Source organism: Cheilinus undulatus, linkage group 1 (genome assembly GCF_018320785.1).
Source record: "Cheilinus undulatus linkage group 1, ASM1832078v1, whole genome shotgun sequence".
In the NCBI taxonomy this organism is placed as follows: domain Eukaryota; kingdom Metazoa; phylum Chordata; class Actinopteri; order Labriformes; family Labridae; genus Cheilinus; species Cheilinus undulatus.
The window spans coordinates 7,028,175-7,047,054 of NC_054865.1; the positions used below are offsets into that span (position 1 = coordinate 7,028,175).

The following is an 18,880-nucleotide window of genomic DNA, read 5'->3' on the forward strand; positions in this document are numbered from 1 at the left end:
TGAGCCAAAAATCAACTTAAGAAAAGGCATAAAACCTCTTGTCCTGTGGTGTTAATGGGACGATCTTTATCCTCTGTATCTCTATCTGTAAAATGTGTGGCCTTTTAATGCAATTAATACTGTTTAAAAAGTATAAATTGCCTATTTAAATGTGCATCATATCATGTGTCTACAGCAAAGCACAAATCTGCACGTGGTTCTGTGGAGACACCTGAAGTGGGAAGTGCACATTATGGGATCCAATCTGCTTCTGTGCTGACTGACGTAGCCCTAACCTTGCAGAGAAGATGGATGCGCCCATTTCCATGTTTCTCACTGGCGAATCCATCTTGCAAAGCTCCCGTCTGAACCCTTTGGGCCCAGTTAGAAAAAGACAGGACAGGACATCAATGCCTGCAATTATGGCGGAAGACATTAGCGTGGATGCTGCTATAGCGCCAGTTTTATCAGAACTTGATGAAATTTCTTCATTAAAAGAAGAACAAAGAACAGCATTGAGTTGTTTTCTTTTCAAAAATGACAAAGTCGTGTACTGACATGTCTACAGTTGCCATGGTTTGTGTTATGCAGTTCTCTATGGATTTACTCCTCTGTACTACTGTAAATCTGAATATGGGTGAAAATTCCGGTGCTAAGGCGGAAGTATATAAGAACATGTATTTTAATACAGCAGCTAACGATAGATGCTAACTACAAACGACAGTTGTTGATAGGAATTAACCGCAAAATTTTTGTAATCACATGTTCACATTGTTTGTTTTGTAAGCTGTAAGAAAGTAAATAAGGTGGATACCACATTATTCCTGGGGGTCTACTGTAGCGAATGTGGGTGGAACTTCTCATACAGTAACAATAATAGCAAACGCGATTCTTCCAAGGGTTTGCTAAAGTGATTTAGCGTCAACAGCGATGGAATAAGGATTTCAGCAACCCCACACACTGGAATTGTTATCTGAAGGTGGTGTCCAAACTCAGTTAACAAAACGTGATCGTCTATTACTATACTGATACGAAGCTAATAAAGTTAGCTAAATATGCTTGCCTGGTTTATCCGAGATAATGTCGTCACTTTGTACTCTTTAGTAGAGGGTGGAGAAATAATAATATTGTCCTGTTTGAGGTGAAGCAGTCAAAAGTTACATATTTTATTGTCCAAATTACATTTCACATCTCATATTCAATGCAAAGTCCCATTTAGATATAAGGGACCAGAAGTTGCACCCATATTTCACGCAAAGCATCATGGGGCTAAGAATAAGGTGGATAACCTTTATTTGTCAAAAATTTAAAACACAATTACAAATAAACAGGTAAACTCTTGTTTTATTTTTACTCTCTGCTTTGCTGCTTGATATAAGTTTGATAATTAGTAATGATAACGATTAAAATGGCACAGAGGGTCAATGAAAACACAGTAAGTCATCATACATGCATGGCATTCGTCCCTTGACCTCGTCACCATCATTAATCTTTGTTTGTCATGACTTCGTTCATGAGTGGAGCTCATGCTCTCAGTGATCAACAGAACTGCACAGTAACTTTAGGCATCAGGAACAGATGGCATTTACACACTGCCTGATTGACTCAACCATATGCATTTTTAAGACTTAATTTTGCACAAAATCTGATTCAGAATGCACTATTTCTGCTAAAGCATTCTGCCCTTGAATTCAGTTATTTATTTGTGGTGATTTTGTGTTAGTTTTCAAAATCAAAGCATTATAAAACTGGACTTAAAGTTGTCCATTAGTGATCAGATCACTAAGCACACACTAACAGCAGGTGTAAATGCTGCCTCTGATGGTTCAGACGGAGAAACGCTGCTGTGGTGCTGAGGGTGTAGATCTCTGGCAGCTTAAGAATCCCCTTTTCCTGAAGGCACATCACAACAGATGATAAATTTATAATTCAAAGCTTACAGATCTGAAATCACCTTGTTGTTTTCTTGGTGTAAGTGTCCACATTTATTATCTTTAGATTCTTGCTGCGTTGAGGATGCTTAGATGGATGTGATTGGTGGACTGATTTCTGCTGAAGCTGCATTTCTCTGTGGTTTCATGTGCTTTCTTCCTTTTTGGTTGTTTTCTCTTTCCTCTCTCGTTCTCAGTATTGACCTCATAGCTTCTTTTTCTTTGAACTTTTCATAAACCACAGAAACAACAAGGAGACAGAACAAGCGTGCAATGTTTTCTTTGTTTTTGTTGAATGTTTTGATTCATGTCACTGTGTTATATCATTACTACATGGTTAATGATGATTTTTAAAAACATTTTTAATTTACTTTATTAATGGACTTTAAGGAGAAATTTTAAATCTTAATATAGAGAAAATTTTAAATGAATAGATAAAGTGTCTTTTGTTCAAGGATTTAAATTTTTAGGGACAACAGGAAACTACAACCAACTACAAACAAAACTTTAACGCACAGCCTTTTATGTAAAGAAAAACAATATCAAGTATGAGAATGAGTGAAACATGACTATGAACTGTGTTTTATCAGAGGTACCTCACACACTCTCACCAAGAACCCATCACAGCTCCATTAGCTCTCCTCTTCTCTCACTGGCTGACAAATCTGTCAGTCACAGGGTCTGGTGGAGGAGTGGGCGGGGCAGACTGGTGATGTCACAGTCACATGGATCCTCATGAGGTGCAGAGAGGTAGAGAGAGTGTCAGAGCAGAGAGAGAGCTGCTGCTGATCACACTCAGAGGATACTCCTGCTAGTCTCCTTCATGAGTCTGGATTATAAATATGTATTTTGTGATTTCTGCCATGAAAGGTAAGAATTTAAATTTAAAAAAAGACAGACTGATGCTCTTTACAGTCTCTAAAAAAGCCTTTAGATTCTGCTATTTTTAACAAGGATGTTTCACGCTTTCTTTCCTGCTGTGTTTACTTCCTTATATCACTCTGAATTTTTGTTTATGTGCACAAGATTTGGTGTTTGATCCTGAATCTGTTCAGTCATTGATGCTGCTCGGTAAAGAAATTGATTGTCAGAATTGTCAGAAATCATACTCTGTACAGTTTGGGTTGGGCTGAGTGATGTTTGCTCAAAGGTAAATTTAGATGTATTATCTTGGGTAATGAAAATAAATGCAGTGAGTTTCTATCGGTTAAAATGTTGGCATTTAAATACAATTTAATTATGTTGAACTTAAAATCAAAGGTAAATATCCACTATAACATAAAATGTGATGCACTGTTTCATTTTTGATTTTGTGATGATATAAAGTGGGTTGACCTTAAACTTAAGTACAAGTTTAGTTCCAGCTAATACTCTTTGCAGCATATTTCTTTTGAATCCAACAGAAACATTCATTATTGCCCCTAATTTTGGCATAATTACTCTGAGAAGAGCTGATAACTAAGTTTCATTTGCATGAAAATAGTGTGAAATGTTCACATGCTGCAAGCTTTGCTGGTTTACACCAAATAATTTTTCTCTATTGCATTAAAACCCAGCCTTCCCAGTTGTGTTTTTTAAATGAAAACCAGCGCTTCAATGATACCCAAATGGAACTGTGTTGTGCAGCTCTAGTTTGGAGATACTGATACATGAGTTTATTCATTTGTTGCAACTTTATTAATCTATTCTAGCATTTTTGAACAGTTTTAGACAGTATAACAATAATAATAAAAATCTGGCTAATTTCAATGACATAAATTTAATTATTAAGACAGAAAATAAAGTTATAAAGTAAGTTATAACCATAAAACTCTCTATCTTGCATTTTAAATGGTGCTGTTGTGCATTGAGTCTAATACTTCTGGGCATTTTGAGTCTATTTTCATCCTAATGCTTCATGTAAGACTTCTACCTTTAAATGAATATTAAAGTGTTGCAGTTCTTTTATTTCACAGACGTATTGCATGCATGCACAGACACAAGGACCAACAACCAGGAGACATAATTCCTCCAACCCTGGCCAACGCCAGTGCAGAGGCATGGAAAAAAAAAACATAGATATTGAAACATAAACACAGGAATACATCAAGTGTCTGCAGAATAGAGGAAAACCTCCAATCATCTTTAAACCAAAATTAAATTCCATATTAAAGCAATTGACCAGGTTTCCTTATATATTCATGCAAACGCCTCCTGCCAGAGTTTGAGTGAGCTCATGTGCTGTGGTGTTTACTGTGGCGCTCAGAGAGACGACACCCTCACTGATGGTGTAAACGCTATTTTTGGCACCATCAGTGAAATGAATTACACTGTAAAGGAGAGAGATATGAGAGCAGCAGACATGGGGGGTAGAGCAGAATGTGGTTTGAGATCTGCTCATGGATGTAATCTGGGAGTTTATGTGAATAAATAATAAATGTTGGTGGTTAAGATCAATAACCACAAATGGACACAAATTCACAAACAGGATAAGATTATAATAAATGCTGGTAATGTTCCAACATAACATGGTGTTTGATTTATAGACAACAGAGATGAGAAATGCAAGTTTGGACTTTTAAGTCAGAATGCAGACTCAAAATTCTGACTATCAATGCTTAATTATTAACTTTTATTACATAGTTTCATTTTTTTAAACATGTCTGCGTCTAAATACACTGGTTGCTGTTGTGTGATTGGCTGATTAGATCTGCTGTGTACAGTGATCAGCAGATGACAGGTGACAGGTGAATCCAAGGAAGTGCTAGTAAGTGTTTTTTTTTTGTTTTTTTTTTGGCTTAGCATAGAAAAATGCTTAGCATCTACATTTTTTCTTGTAAAAATAAATTGATTTTTTGTTCTACTTAGATTTAGTTGTATATGTAACCTTTTTCAGAAAATTTTTGCTTACTTGGATTTTTTTCTAATGCAAATATACTGAAATAAATCAAATCCTGTTTTTGAATTTTAAATGATTCATTTTGCCACAAAATAAAAATAGGGTCATTTAGGCAGAGATGGGCAAATAAAAATTGTCAGTATTTTCAGTAGCTTAATTAAAACTGAAAAAAGCAGATAATTTGTTAAAATGTGTTTCTTATAAACCAAAGTTAAAGTTAAAACCTAATGAGAGCCCGATGGTCCTGGATTGTCAGTGTTTTTTTTTTTTTTTTTATATTACAACCACAATTTCACAATTTAACCCCCCCCTCCCAAAAAAAAAAAAAACAAAAAGAAAAAAACAAAAAGAAAAATAAAATATATATTTAATTTTTCTGCCATTGACTCTTGTTGGGTGTTTGGTGGATTGGATTACTGAAGTTTGAAGAAACAAGACATATTGGCAATTTAACAATGTATTCATTTAACAAACAGGAGCCTTAATAGTGTGTGGAAGAACTGTACACAGCCACAACAGCCTGGCTCCTCCTCCTCATGATGGTCACCAGCCTGCTATGGGTTGGCATCCCATTCTTCAACCAGCATTTGTCACAAGTCAGCCAACGTGGTTGTGTTGGTCACTCTGGCACGAACAGCACACCCAAGCTGACTGAGGTGGGCCTTGACTGCAAATCTGTAGAAGACAGCCTATGGTACCTAAGTGCTGACAGGGTGAGGAAGTGGTCTTCTTGGGGTGTTGCCTTTTTAGGATGCCCACTTCGCAGTCTGTCTCTGACATCCCCTGTTATATGGAACTTGGCCTTCAGTTTGGAGATGGTACTAGAGTTCACTCCAAACGACGCTGCAGCTTGAAATTGCCCTATCGCACAGGCCATAGCCAGATCAGTCGAATCGGCAGACATCTACTCACCACATCAGAGGACCTGGATGCATTGGTTATGTCACAGAAACACATTATGATTTGAACCTCAGGAATAACATGGGCTATGAATGTCGTGGTAACCAGACAGTCTGCTGCTGTTCAATATAATCACTTGTCTCCAGAATGTACATACATTTAAAAAAATGTTTCCATCTGCTGTATTGAATCCCCATGACTAGAAAAATGCAACTCTAAGCCACTTTGGCAACGATCTAGCTAGCTAGAGTGGCATCCACTGCAGACGTAACTCGTGTGGAAAGTCAAAAGTTCTCATCAGATTGTAAACGCATGAAAACACAGATTGAGCTATGATAATAAGCAGAAGAGACGAAAGAAACCCTTTTAACGTTGGGTAGAAAGTTGAAGTCTTTGGGCTGAAAGGGAAACCGTTGATATGCTAGCACAAGGCTCCTAGCTCATCCAATAGCGTCGCTGTTTCTGTAAAAGGCAACAGTGGCCTGAAAAAGGATGGAGGCCAGACCAGCACCACTGGTACCAATATGGCACTGGTGCAACTCATCTGATACCCAGCAGGCCGGTGCAATTATGGTGGAAGAGTTTAGCTTGGATGCTGCTAAAGCGCCAGTTTTATCAGAACTTGACATCATTTCTTCGTTAATAGAAGAACAAAGAACAGCAGTGAGTTGTTTTCAAAAACAACAAAAGTCGTTTACTACAGTCGCCATGATTCGCGTTATTGCTCGGTAGCTGTGCACGTGCACCTCGGTCACGGCTACGTCATGTGTTTTGTTGCTCTGATTGACCCGTAAAGATGTCACAGACAGAACATCCATCCTATCACACTCCGAGTTTTGTTCAGAGGCTCTGCCCTTTCCCAAACGCTGTCTATGGAAGGTTTTCCAGATGGATGTATGAAACAGATCCATCTGACGTGTCAGGTTATTTAGCACCATTATCGGGAAAAAAACAAGCGATACCCATCTCTTTCCATCATCCAGCTCCACCTCTTCTGTGAAGGCAGCAGCGGTGAGCGTGCTGAGAGTGGAGCAAGCAGTTAAAAGGAGCATTCACGTCAGTAACAGGGCCATACCACCTTTTTTTGTTCCCAAGGATTGACATCAAAGCTGTGGATGCCAAATCATTCCCAGTTTTCCTTGGCAGTTACACTTTTTTTTTGTGGAAAGGTTGAAATCTGCTTCAGTGACATGTTGTGCAAGCAACCTACATGCTATTGTGTGTAACAGAATGATGTCTCTGTGCTGATTTGAGGCATCTGGCTGGTGATCATTCATTTGGAAAACAGCGTAATTAAATGTAACATTGAACAAAATAATGAAGACCCCTTCATAATCTCGTCATGTCATACTATAACATTGTACCTTTAGGCTGATAGTTTGGATAAAAATAGTCCATATTAAATTTATTCTGAAGAGAAAAATTAAGGGGTGCTGCAGCACCTTCAGTACCCCTACTTGCTCCCCCATAAGTAGGAAAAAATTGAAAAAAATAAATAAATCAGATGAAGTTGTTTGTTGGGATTCTATGAAAGTTGAATTGACAAAAGCAAATAAATAGGAAACAGTGATTTTAGACAGTTTGTGAATAAATAACAGTGTTTTCTTTAAGCTGTGACTGCTTTAATCTGATGACTTTAATCTTGTGTCTGCTTCTTCTTCTTCTATGGTTTCACAGCAGTAACTGCAGAAGTAGCTTCACCTGCTGTTCATCTACATCAACCCTTAATTGTTGATGTCAGAACATAAAAATGCACATTTATTTGCATTTTCTCTTTCATCCCCCTCTTCACTGACTCCCAGAGCCGTTTCTACATCATTAATGCATTACTATAGTAAGTAAGTGCTTTCCCAAAATGCACTTCACTTAAACAGCAGCCATTATTTATTTAGAGAGGGTGTTAGGGTTGTGTTTTCCTTAAGGAGGCAACTTTTGTTTGATTCAGGCTGCTCAAATCTGGATTTTCCTTGCTCTGCAGTGTGTGTGTGTGTGTGTTTGTGTATGTGTGTGTGTTAAATCTGTCTGGTCCAGATTCACCGTCTGTGAAAAGGCGCTGCAGGAGGCGTTTAGCCAGCCTGTTATGTCAGAGGATTACAACAGGCGGTAGATTATTTAACCGTTCTCTGCGGGGACGGGTGACATCATTTCTACCTCTACTGCTAAGACGTAAAAAGAAACAGCTGAAAATGACGAGCGTCAGTTCAACTAGTTTTCATATTCTTTGGTAAATGCTGCATCTAGCTTTCTTTATAGTCTTTACATTCATTAAGCTTTATGTATTTTCCTGTTCGGTTCACACAAAATGAATGTGGAGAGGTCTGAGTGGATGGAGGGAGAAAGCAGAGACAGAGAAGGTGCAGATGAGTGACAGATTGAGGGTTCTGGAGTTTAGACAGACCTCCTGACTGGAGCAGGGGGAGACAGGCGGCCGTGGATTGGTCAGCCCAGCAGGACGAGCTGAAAGGTGCATACAGGTCAGGAGAGTGACCAGCATGCTGTACGGCAGCCTGTGGAGACCAATCACAAGAGTAATCAGTGGACAAAAATCCCTGAATAGTGAAGGTTTTACTGGTCAGGGCTGGAATGCTTGGCTCTACAGGGCTCTGTTTCCACAAATTGTGGCTTGACATTATCATAAAATTAAACAAATTAATGATTAGTGGTAGTTTTATGTCTAGGTTGAAGAAGTTAGTGATGTTTGAAAGAAAAAAGACTGTGACCAGAGAAGGAATCTTGGATGATTCCACTAAAAGCTTTCAGTGTGGCTCTTTGCTCTTGTTATAGACATATAGTAAAATTCTGATAAAACTGCTCCATGCTCATCGCTCCACCAGCAGCCATTGTACATGCTCACACCACAACACCCCCGTAATGATGACCCCCCGTCATCATCAAGCACTCCTCGGATAGATTTCCCAGACAAGCTGAGAAGAGCTATACACCAATAAATGGAACACAGCTTCCTATCTCTATTTTTGAAAACGGGAACTGTCGCCCCTTCTGCCACTCCACAGGCACGGTCCCAGACTGCAATGTGACACTGAAGAGTTCTGCCAGCCAAGAAAGACCAACAATGTCCAGAACCTTCAGCACCTTAAGGTGAATCATGTCTTTACCTGTAGCCTTGCCACTGAAGAGCTTTTGGACCACCTTAGTGACCTCTGCCAAGGATATAAATAAGTCTTCCCCCGGATCTTCAGACTCTACCTCCTCATTAGAAAATTGGTTGGGTTCAGGAGTTCCTCAAAGTATTCTTTCCACTGCTCAACAATATCCCCGGTCCAAGTCAGCAGTACTTCACTCCTGCTGTCAACAGCTTGAGCAGAGCCTTGCTTTGGTGCCAAATAAAGGTCCGTCTCCATCGCCTCCCTGAGCTCCTCCCGCATACATGTTTTTTTCTTCTGCAACCACTGAAGCCTCAGCCTTCCGAGCCACCCCGTACCTGTCATCTGCTTTTAGAGACCCCTGTGCTTAGCAAGCTGGACAGATCTTCTTCATCCTGATGAGTGCTAGTGTTGCCACCACCACAGGCAGCAATGACCTTTAAGGCCACATCTTCTAGCTGCTCCTTCCACATTGGCGGTTTTGAACATGGGCAACTCAGACTTCAAACCCCAAACCTTTCCTAGGATGCACAAGAAATTCTTCCAAAGGTGGGAGAAGAAGACATCACAGACAGAGGTCTCTGCCAGACATTCCCAGTTCATCTGCACTACTCATTTCGGTTTACCAGGTCTGTCTGGCTGCCTCCCCTCTATTTGATCCAACTCACCACTAGTTAGTGATCAGACGACAGGTCTTTTCCTGTCATCACCTGAGTGTCCAAGACATACAACTGCAGATGATAAAAATTACTGTAACAACAAAGTCAATCACTGATCTTTATCTCAGGGTGATCTGGTACTAGGTGCACTTATGAGGCAGCATATGCTTGAACATGGTGTTTGTTTTGGACATCAATGACTAGCACAAAAGTCCAGTAACGAACCAACACCTGGGTTCAGATCATGCAGCCTGTTTGTCCCGTTAAGCCTTTCCAGGACCCCACCAAGAACCTCAAAGATGGTCATGCTCTGCACTGTTGCTTGGTGCAAAGGCAAATAGTAAATGCTTGCTCTCTCTACTTCAGAACTCTGTATATTTAGAGAGATCCTTCTGTTTCAGATGAAGTCATGAGCAAGGGGATAAACAAATGACAATTGTTTGGATTTAGAGATGGAGTGGATAAATAAAGTCATTTCTGTACTTAATTTTAACTACAAAAGGAGGAAATAAAAGGGTGGGGGTCTAGATGAAGAAAGGTTTTCCATTTCCAAACCTTGACATATTTCAAAGGCCCCGCGTCGGCCAATCAGCCCTCCTCTCTGCTCCCTCTTTGATCCGATGTCTGAAAAACTTTATTATGTTTTCATTTGGGTTTCAGATAATTTATCCATCAGGGACTTGTTTTGCCCGCGCTCTGGCTTTTTAGGCGTAAACAGGCGGTGGCTCTCATGTAGTTCTTCCAGCTCATTAGCCTTGACATAGCGCTACTATACAGCTAATTACACATTATACAGTGGTATACAGCAGGCATCTGCAGCGTCCGCTGGGAAAACACAGGCAGGTTCAAGTGTTCATCTGGAGCTCTGGATTTAATCACTCTAGAAGCAAAATATATTTTAGTCGCTGCACAGAGTTGGTGTGAAGATGGTGAAGCTAGAAAGTTAGACCTACTACGATTAGTCAAAATTTGAAATACTGCTTTAGTTTTCGTCTTAGTTCTTCCTCTTAGTCACAACATTACCTGTTTCTGTTTTTTTAATGATAGTAACAAAAAGTGTAGAAATTACATCTATTTGATGGTACAGGTGTTTGAAGATGAATTAATACAGCAAAAATCACTAGCAAACACATTCAACAAAGCTGTCTAAGTCATCCAAATATGTTGAAATGTTTCAGTGCTGAAATCTTACCGATGCAATCGCACTGTTCTAACAGCATGAGGAGATTGCTACAAGACGGTCTGGCTGCTTTATTCATGAACAAAGTCAAGCAGTTACATCCATGAAATAACCACATGGTCATCATCACAGACTAAACATTTAACAAATAAAATAGAGGTCAGAGGTCTCATCTGGGATTAACTTATGTATAGACTTCTTTTAGAAGTCGTTACAAGTACAGTGGCTTGCTTTAGCTCTTTAGCTCCAACGTAGCTACTCTAGCTATGTAATTAATGCTACTACATTAGCTAAGTAGCTAAGTGAACTTTGGCAAAGTGAGCTTTAGCAAACATAGCCAAAGCTAAGATGGCTTCAGAGTTAACATGGCAGCTTTGTGAGCTTAGCTTGAGCTACGCTGGCTACGTTAGCTATGCGGCTACATGATCTATATCATGTATGCAGTTAATGGAGCTGTGTGAGCCGAAGCTAACAGCTACATTAGCTATGTAATTAATGTTACACCATATGTCAATGTAGCTAGGTACACTTTAGCAACATGAGCTTCAGCAAACATAGCTAAAGCTAACACAGATACAGAGAAAACATAGCAGCTTTGTGAGCTAAGCCTTAGATACACTAGCTATGTTAGCTATATATTTTATGTAGCTAACAGAGCTTTGCCAGCCAAAGCTAGCAGCTATGCAAGCTGTGTAATAAGTGCTACAACATTAACCAATTTGGCTAAGTTAACTTTAGCAACGTGTGCTTTTGCAAATGTAGCTAAAGCTATCGTAGCTACAAAGATAACATAGCAGCTTTGTGAGCTTAGCTTTAGCTACACTAGCTATGTTTGCTATATAGCTACGTTATCTATGTATTTCCCCAATTAATACTTTAAGATTTTAGTGGTTAACCCTCTGGGCTAACTTTAGCTACCCTCTTGTCTGTAATTGTGTCCCACAACCCCCAAGCTGAACTTAACCCTCACCCTAACCTTAAATGGAAATTGACTTTATATTTACTTATATATATTTATAGATTTATTTAGGTTTGAAGGTGCATTTTTGATGTGAGATAGACTGAAATGTACTGTCCAGAGCCAGCCCCCTCTCGATTACTTGCATTTTTATATTTAAAAGCAAGCAGTTCCCAATATCAGCTGCCTAGAACGTCTATTTTTGTTACTATGGTATCAAATACGTTTCAATTTTGTTTGATTTTCACACATCAGAGTTTAAAATTGCGATATGGTTATAAGCCTACTACACACAGTTAGCATGTGGAGTAAATGTAGTAAATACTGTCTTCAATCCCAGGCAGCTGTTTCTCCGTCCATCTTAAACTACAGTCATTGGTGGATATCCCTATGTTTGTATTCATGCACCTTAAAGCTGCTATTTTGAATTTTTTTGCACCTTACTCTAATCTAAAAGACATAACTTGTCTCTGCAGAGGTATAATTGGTTGAATTCTGTGCTGGATGTGATGGGATCATTGGGGTAGATGAATCTGAGCATACAGAGACTCACAGATTGGAGATTAGTGTGATCCTGCTGGAGATGTGACTAAGAAAACCACCGACTGTTTCTGATGAACAAGCTGCTGCTTCATCTGCTCAATGAGTGATTGTGATCCATGTGGGCTGCCATATGTCTGCGGTTATGACATCCACTCTGAGATTATATGGTAGCTGGATAATATCACAAAGAACAGAGTGTTTAACATAACCACGTTACAGGGCATTGTGTCATTTTAGTTGCACCATCGTAAGTGCTGTTTGAGCTTTTAATAAGCTGATGTACTGAGTGATAGTTATGCAAGAAACTGAACTGAAATAATGTTACTACATTTGGTCCTGTTAGATGGTTTCTGGGAATATTCAACCATGCAGTTAAGATTTTAGTCTAGATGGACTCCTTAATCCATGCCGCTTATTTCACCAGTCTTTGGCCAAACTGAAAGTAATTTCTGACCCATCTTAAAAACCACTCTAAAACTCTTAAACTGGTCAGAGGACTGAGATTTGAGGACAGATGAGCAGACACATGAGCACAGGCATCCCGGAACTTTCTTTACTGACGGATGCGCCCCCTTATTTGATATCACTCACTGTTGGATGCTGCAGCAGAGCGGACTTTAGTGAAACTTCACAACATCAGTGGAGATTAATAAAGAAGGAGAAAGGGAGCTTAAGATAGATGCTAAACAGACCCAAAGCAGATTATAATCATCTGAAATTTGTATTTACACTGAAATCTTGAGCATAATTTTAATCAACTCAACATAATCGGGTCTATTACTAGTGAACTTGCTTTCTGATCATCATCAAACATGTTTTAGGTCCACACTGCATTCCAAATTATTATGCAAATGATAATTTTCTCAGATTTTCCTAAATAATAGATTCACATGACAGTCAGTGAAATTTTGAAGTCATCAGCTGTTTTATTAAAACCTCTCAATGATTAAAAAAACTCAGTTTCAAAACATTTTATGGGTTGTAAAGAACTGAAAATGTTCATTTGTAGAATTTGCAGCATTAGGAGGTCATATTTACTGAAATCTAAAGCTATTTCAATCAAAAACATCTTAACAGGCCAAGTTCCATGTTAACATAGGAGCCCTTCTTTGGTATCACCTTCACTATTCTTGCATCCAGTGAACTTGTGAGTTTTTGGAGAGTTTCTGTTGGAATTTCTTTGCAAGATGTCAGAATATCCTCCCAGAGCTGCTGTTCTGATGTGAACTGCCTCCCACCCTCATAGATCTTTAGCTTGAGGATGCTCCAAAGGTTCTCAATAGGGTTGAGGTCAGGGGAGAATGGGGGCCACACCATGAGTTTCTCTCCTTTTATGCCCATAGCAGCCTATGACACAGATGGATTATTTGCAGCATGAGATGGTGCATTGTCATGCATGATGAAAATTTTGCTACAGAAAGTGGTCAGTCAGAAACTCTATATACTTTGTCGAGGCCATTTTCACACCTTCAGGGACTCTAAAGGGGCCTACCAGCTCTCTCCCCATGATTCCAGCCCAAAACATGACTCCACCCCCTCCTTGCTGATGTTACAGCCTTGCTGGGACATGGTGGCCATCTACCAACCATCAACTACTCCTCCATCTGGACCATCCAGGATTTCACGGCACTCATCAGTAACAAGACTGTTTGAAAATGAGTCTTCATGTATTTCTGTGCCAAATGCTACCGTTTCTGCTTGTGAGCATTGGTTAGTGGGGGCTGAATAGTAGGTTTATATATGACTGCAAGCCTCTGGAGGATCCTACACCTTGAGGTTGGTGAGCTGCTGTCTTTATCTGATGAATTTGTCTGGCAGAAACCTTCCGCCTTGTGCCTTTATCTGCATGAACCCATCTGTGCTCTGAATCAGCCTCAAATTTCTTCACAGTGCGATGATCACGCCTACGTTTTTGTGAAATATCTGATGTTTTCACACCTTCCAAGGCATTGCACTATAAAATTGAATGTTTATGACACTAAAACCCAATTTGCATAATAATTTGGAACACAGTGTAAAAATCAGAAGTCCCAAATAAATATTTCATTTTGTTTTTCACTTTATGTTTTTATTAGATTACGGAGAGAACGAAAGTCTGACAGAACCAGACTCTGTTTGTCAGTAAGAAACACCTTTTACATCCATGGTGGGGTCAATAAAGTTTATATCTGTCTGATTGTTAATGAGCGGTTTGATCACTGTTTTATGATAGCGATATTTTCCTTAAGTTACAATAAATAGATAAGGCATTTTACATTTTAAATGGTGCTCTGAAAGCTTCTGTGTTAATAAAATAAACATAGATTATAATCAGATAAAATATGGGCAGCCTACACAGGCTAATAAGTGATTTTATAGCCTGATAAAGCTGGTGCTGGTAGACACACTGCAGGTTTCCCTCCATGTTTAGGTATTTGTGATCACACACAGACTGAGACCAAACACTGTTAATGTGGATATTTTACTAGAATAAAACCTATTTTAGCAGAAAATTCTGCTGTTTTAGCCTCCTATGAGCAATCAGCTGATACCATCATCACAAACTGTTGTGGCTTTACTTGATGCAGCAAAGTAGAGGATGTCTCATGTTCTTTAAAACACAAGTCCTCTGTCTTCAGTCCTCCACTTTAATGCCTGCAGTCTCTCCATGAGACTTAGGTGAGAGAGACTAAAGGCTTTTGCAATGAGTCTGTTTTTCATCCAAATTTTGCGCACATTGAAAAAGAAAATCGAGCTTATCTTGTTCTTATCACATTTTCACACTGATACCGAAACTTTTGTTGGTCATGCTGCTTCATTTTCTCCGTCTCACTCATATTGAAACCTCACTTCAGACACCACAATATGCCCATCGAACTGAGAACTAAAAAGTTGCTCTCCTACTTGGCACGGCGTATGAAGCTCTTTGGCAGGCCGGGTGTATCTAATCTGATTGTTTTTTATTTTAAGATTTATTCTTGGGCTTTTGACTTCATTATAAAATAGGACAGTGGAAAAAGCCGAAAACACGAATGAGAGAGTGGGGGAAAACGTGCTGTGTAAGAGCCACAGGCTGGACTTGATTCTGGACTGCCAATGTACATGGGGACCCAACAACCAACTGGGCCCTCAGTGGGATTATTAAGGAGCGACAGAGCCACAGGGTCATCGCACGAAAATTTGTCACATTCAAAAAACACAACAGACCCATTGTACAAGATTTCGTGCATGACTTTTTTATGGATCAAAAAAAAATATCCAAAAAATAAATGGACAGTGTGCAAAGACCTTAAGACCCAAGAAAAAGACTCAAGCCAGAGACTTAGGACACATTTTAAGAGAAACGAGATTTAAAGTCATAACCAGATGTGACACAGCCTCTCCTCAGACTCTAGGTCTGAGACTCGTGCCTAATTTTGTGTTTTTGGTGCAGTATCTTAGTGAGCTGAATATCTTTCCCTCACATCCTTCACAACCCTCCTCTGGTTCTTGAGTGGCCACACTTCAAAGATGACACAGAAACTGGAACATCACCTACAGCTGCTACAGCCAGGGCTGGCTCCAGGAATACATGACACAGGTATCACCTGGGGTGCTCGGTTCAAGAGGATCAGGGAAAAATAATATCTGGAGATGTGGAGTCAGAAAGAATTGTGCCTACCAGGCTCAAGCTAGAAGCTCTGATTTTACTTCAAATCTCAGAGTGCCACTTTAGCCAGAGATAAAGGGTGAAGATGGAACATTTTTGATAAAGAACAGTGTAGTATGGATGAATAGAAGAGGATGACATTAGAGCAGCTTCATGTGTTTGATTAGACAGCTACGTGGACACAGTGGACAGGGATCTGTATTTAAAAGCTGCTACAGAGTCAAATAATCACTAGATCCTGGTTTCACTGAAACACTGACAAAGACGAGGAGGAGAAAGCAGAAAATGATGACGAGGACTGAGCTCTCAGAGGGAGGATCACACACAGGTCTGATTAAAGTGATTCACAGACACAGACTGGTGTGTTACACACTCAGCTGTCAGATCAGTGCTTGTTCAAAGAAGATGCTGACGAATATGAAAGTTTCCTGACGGCTGATGAGTCATTACAATAATTTCCTCAGAGGATCACTGACTTGGATAGTGAGGAGAGGATGAAGACAGCATGCTGTTCATCTTACTCATCATCTAAAGGTCAAACTGAGCCAGAGGTCCTGTGTCCGTATGTTGTTCATGGTTTAATGAAAGTTGAATTAAGTTCTAAATACTAGATAACAAAGTCATTTATGATTTTAAAGGAGTAACCTATAGTATTTAGTTTCATAAAATGTCAACATAGATTTAATTTGCTGATATAAAAAAGAACCAAAGTAAGACACAAACAAAAATAATTCATCCACAGAGTGATGTAATTATCATGTAGATACTGAGTATAAATTTGCAACAAAAACTGTGGAATAAAATTGTTCTGCATGTCTAAAGTCCATCCATTCATCCATTTTCTATACTGCTTATCCTGTTAGGGGTCGCGGGGGGGCTGGAGCCTATCCCAGCTGTCATTGGGCGAGACGCAGGGTACACCCTCAACTGGTCACCAGTCAATTGCAGGGCTGACATATAGAGGCAGACAACCAGGCACGCTCACATTCACACCTACGGCCAATTTAGAGTCACCAATTAACCTAATGAGCATGTTTTTGGTGGTGGGAGGAAGCCAGAGTACCTGGAGAGAACCCACGCGTGCACGGGGAGAACATGCAAACTCTGCACAGAAAGGCCCTGACCAGTAAGCCAACCAGGAACCTTCTTGCTGTGAGGCAACAGCGCTAACCCCTGCACCACCGTGCAGCCCCGTGTCTAAAGTCACTGATTGAAAATATGTGTTGGTCAGAGTGCAAAGATTTGCACATAAGGATTTTGATTGTTTGTTGACGTCTTACAAAGTAATCTGTCAGAGACAGGTCTGCCCTCAGAGCTGGCTGAGCCTCAGACAAACTCAGAGAATGGATAAGAGTGCTGGGTCAGTAGCATTGGTGCCAGCTAATGTTTACCTCATTATGGGGCTTAAAGTGTGGCAAGCTATTATTGGGTTCTGATGTTGAAATCATTTATTCATGCTATTTTTTTTTTTTTTTACCCGTTTCACAACTTTTCAACCCACTTTTGCAACCTTTTTGCCACTTCTTTCAGCCACTATTAACCAATTTTTGCTGCCTTTTGCCCTCTTTTGCCTTTTTTGGCCAATTTATCCGTTTTTGCCACTTGTTTTGGTACTCTTACCAAGTTTTGCTGCTTTAACCAAATTTTCCTGCTATTTGCCCTATTTTGTCAAATTAAACACATTTTTTGGCTCTTTTTGCACATTTTAAATGCTTTTTGCAACTTTTTGTTGTCAATATCAAACCATTTGTGCTTCTTTTTGCTACCTGTTTGTGTACTTGAAACCCAGTTCCTTGCCTTTTTTGCAACTTTATAACCCACTTTTGATGCTTATTGCCCATTCGCTACCTTGTTTAACATTAAACCTATTTTTTCCCTATTTTTGCCACTTCTTTTTCATTACTTGTTAATCTATTTTTGCCATTTTTTAAAATTTTTGCCATTTTTTGGCATTGTAACGGCGTTTTTGCTACAAACTTTCTTGTTGTCACTTTTTATCCATTCTTGCAACTTTTTGCCCTGTTTTGCCACCTTTTGCTACATGCTTCGGTACGTAAAAACCCATTTAGCCCCATCTTTTTGATCTTTTTGCTTTTTTTTTTTTTTTTACATAAAACACATAGAACTGTCCATTTTTGCTCCTGTTCACCAATTTTGCCCCTTTTTGGCCATTTTTGCCACTTTTCTCCAATTTTTTGCAACTTTCTGCCAATCAATCTTACCTATTTTGCCACTGTTTTTTTTAAACCACGTTTTAACAGTTTTTGACCCCCTCTCACCCATTTTTCCACTCTTTTGCCTATTTTTGCTGCTCCTCTCCCATTTTTTAGCCACTTTTCTTTCAATCTAAACCCATTTTTCCACTTTCCTTTTGCCACCTATAACCCGCTTTTTTCACATTAAACCCTTTGTTGTCTCTTTTAACAATTGTCTTTGACATTGTCTCAGTTTCTGATACTTATTGTCTGGCATCCTAACATTTCTCCGCATCATGGCTTAGCTATGGGGTCAGTGTGTCGTCCTCATTGTTGACATTACCATTTAAAAGGGTAATTCTGTTTTGGGAAAGGGTTTATATATTTTGAAGTCTATTGTACTACAGAAAAAGTATATATAATTAATATTCTGTTGCCGTGCTAGAACCAGTTCTTCTGATTCATGACCAGTTCTTAACTGGTGCTGGATTAAGCACTGTCAGCCCTGGACCTGGCTTAGGGGCAAGAGAGTGTTTATGCTTTGCAACTTTTGAGAAATGATGTTTGACACATGCATACAATAAGTATTTATTTTATTTTGAGACATTTTTTTAAAGCTACCTCCCAGTTCAAAAGAGTTTGAAGATCCCTGTCTTAAAATTTGCTGTCTTTTTTTAACAGTTAAAGTTTTTATTACATGTTTGTAATGCACCAGAAATAGAATTTTGATGAAAAATAGCTGGCTAACTGAACTGCCAGATTGGAGTTTATGTAACACATTCTTAAGAGTCATGTTGGTTCTTTGAACAACTTTTGACATGATAATGAACAACAACAACAAAAAAATGTTACATTTGGTTTACTGTTGAAAGCAAGAGAAGACAGCTCGTCTGATTACAGATCTGTTATCACTCTGACTTCCTCT

At 39.3% G+C, this 18,880-nt stretch overlaps 1 protein-coding gene across 1 annotated transcript in view; it reads left to right on the forward strand.

Annotated features, from left to right (window-relative positions):
• Positions 1-2,684: 2,684 nt before the first annotated feature.
• Positions 2,685-18,880, forward strand: part of LOC121509042 (nuclear receptor ROR-alpha A-like) — a 50,199-nt gene continuing 34,003 nt past the window's right edge. The window contains exon 1 of the mRNA XM_041786280.1: positions 2,685-2,780. Coding sequence (XP_041642214.1) covers positions 2,753-2,780 — 28 coding nt within the window. The 5' untranslated portion in view covers positions 2,685-2,752. The remainder of the gene's footprint in view (positions 2,781-18,880) is intronic.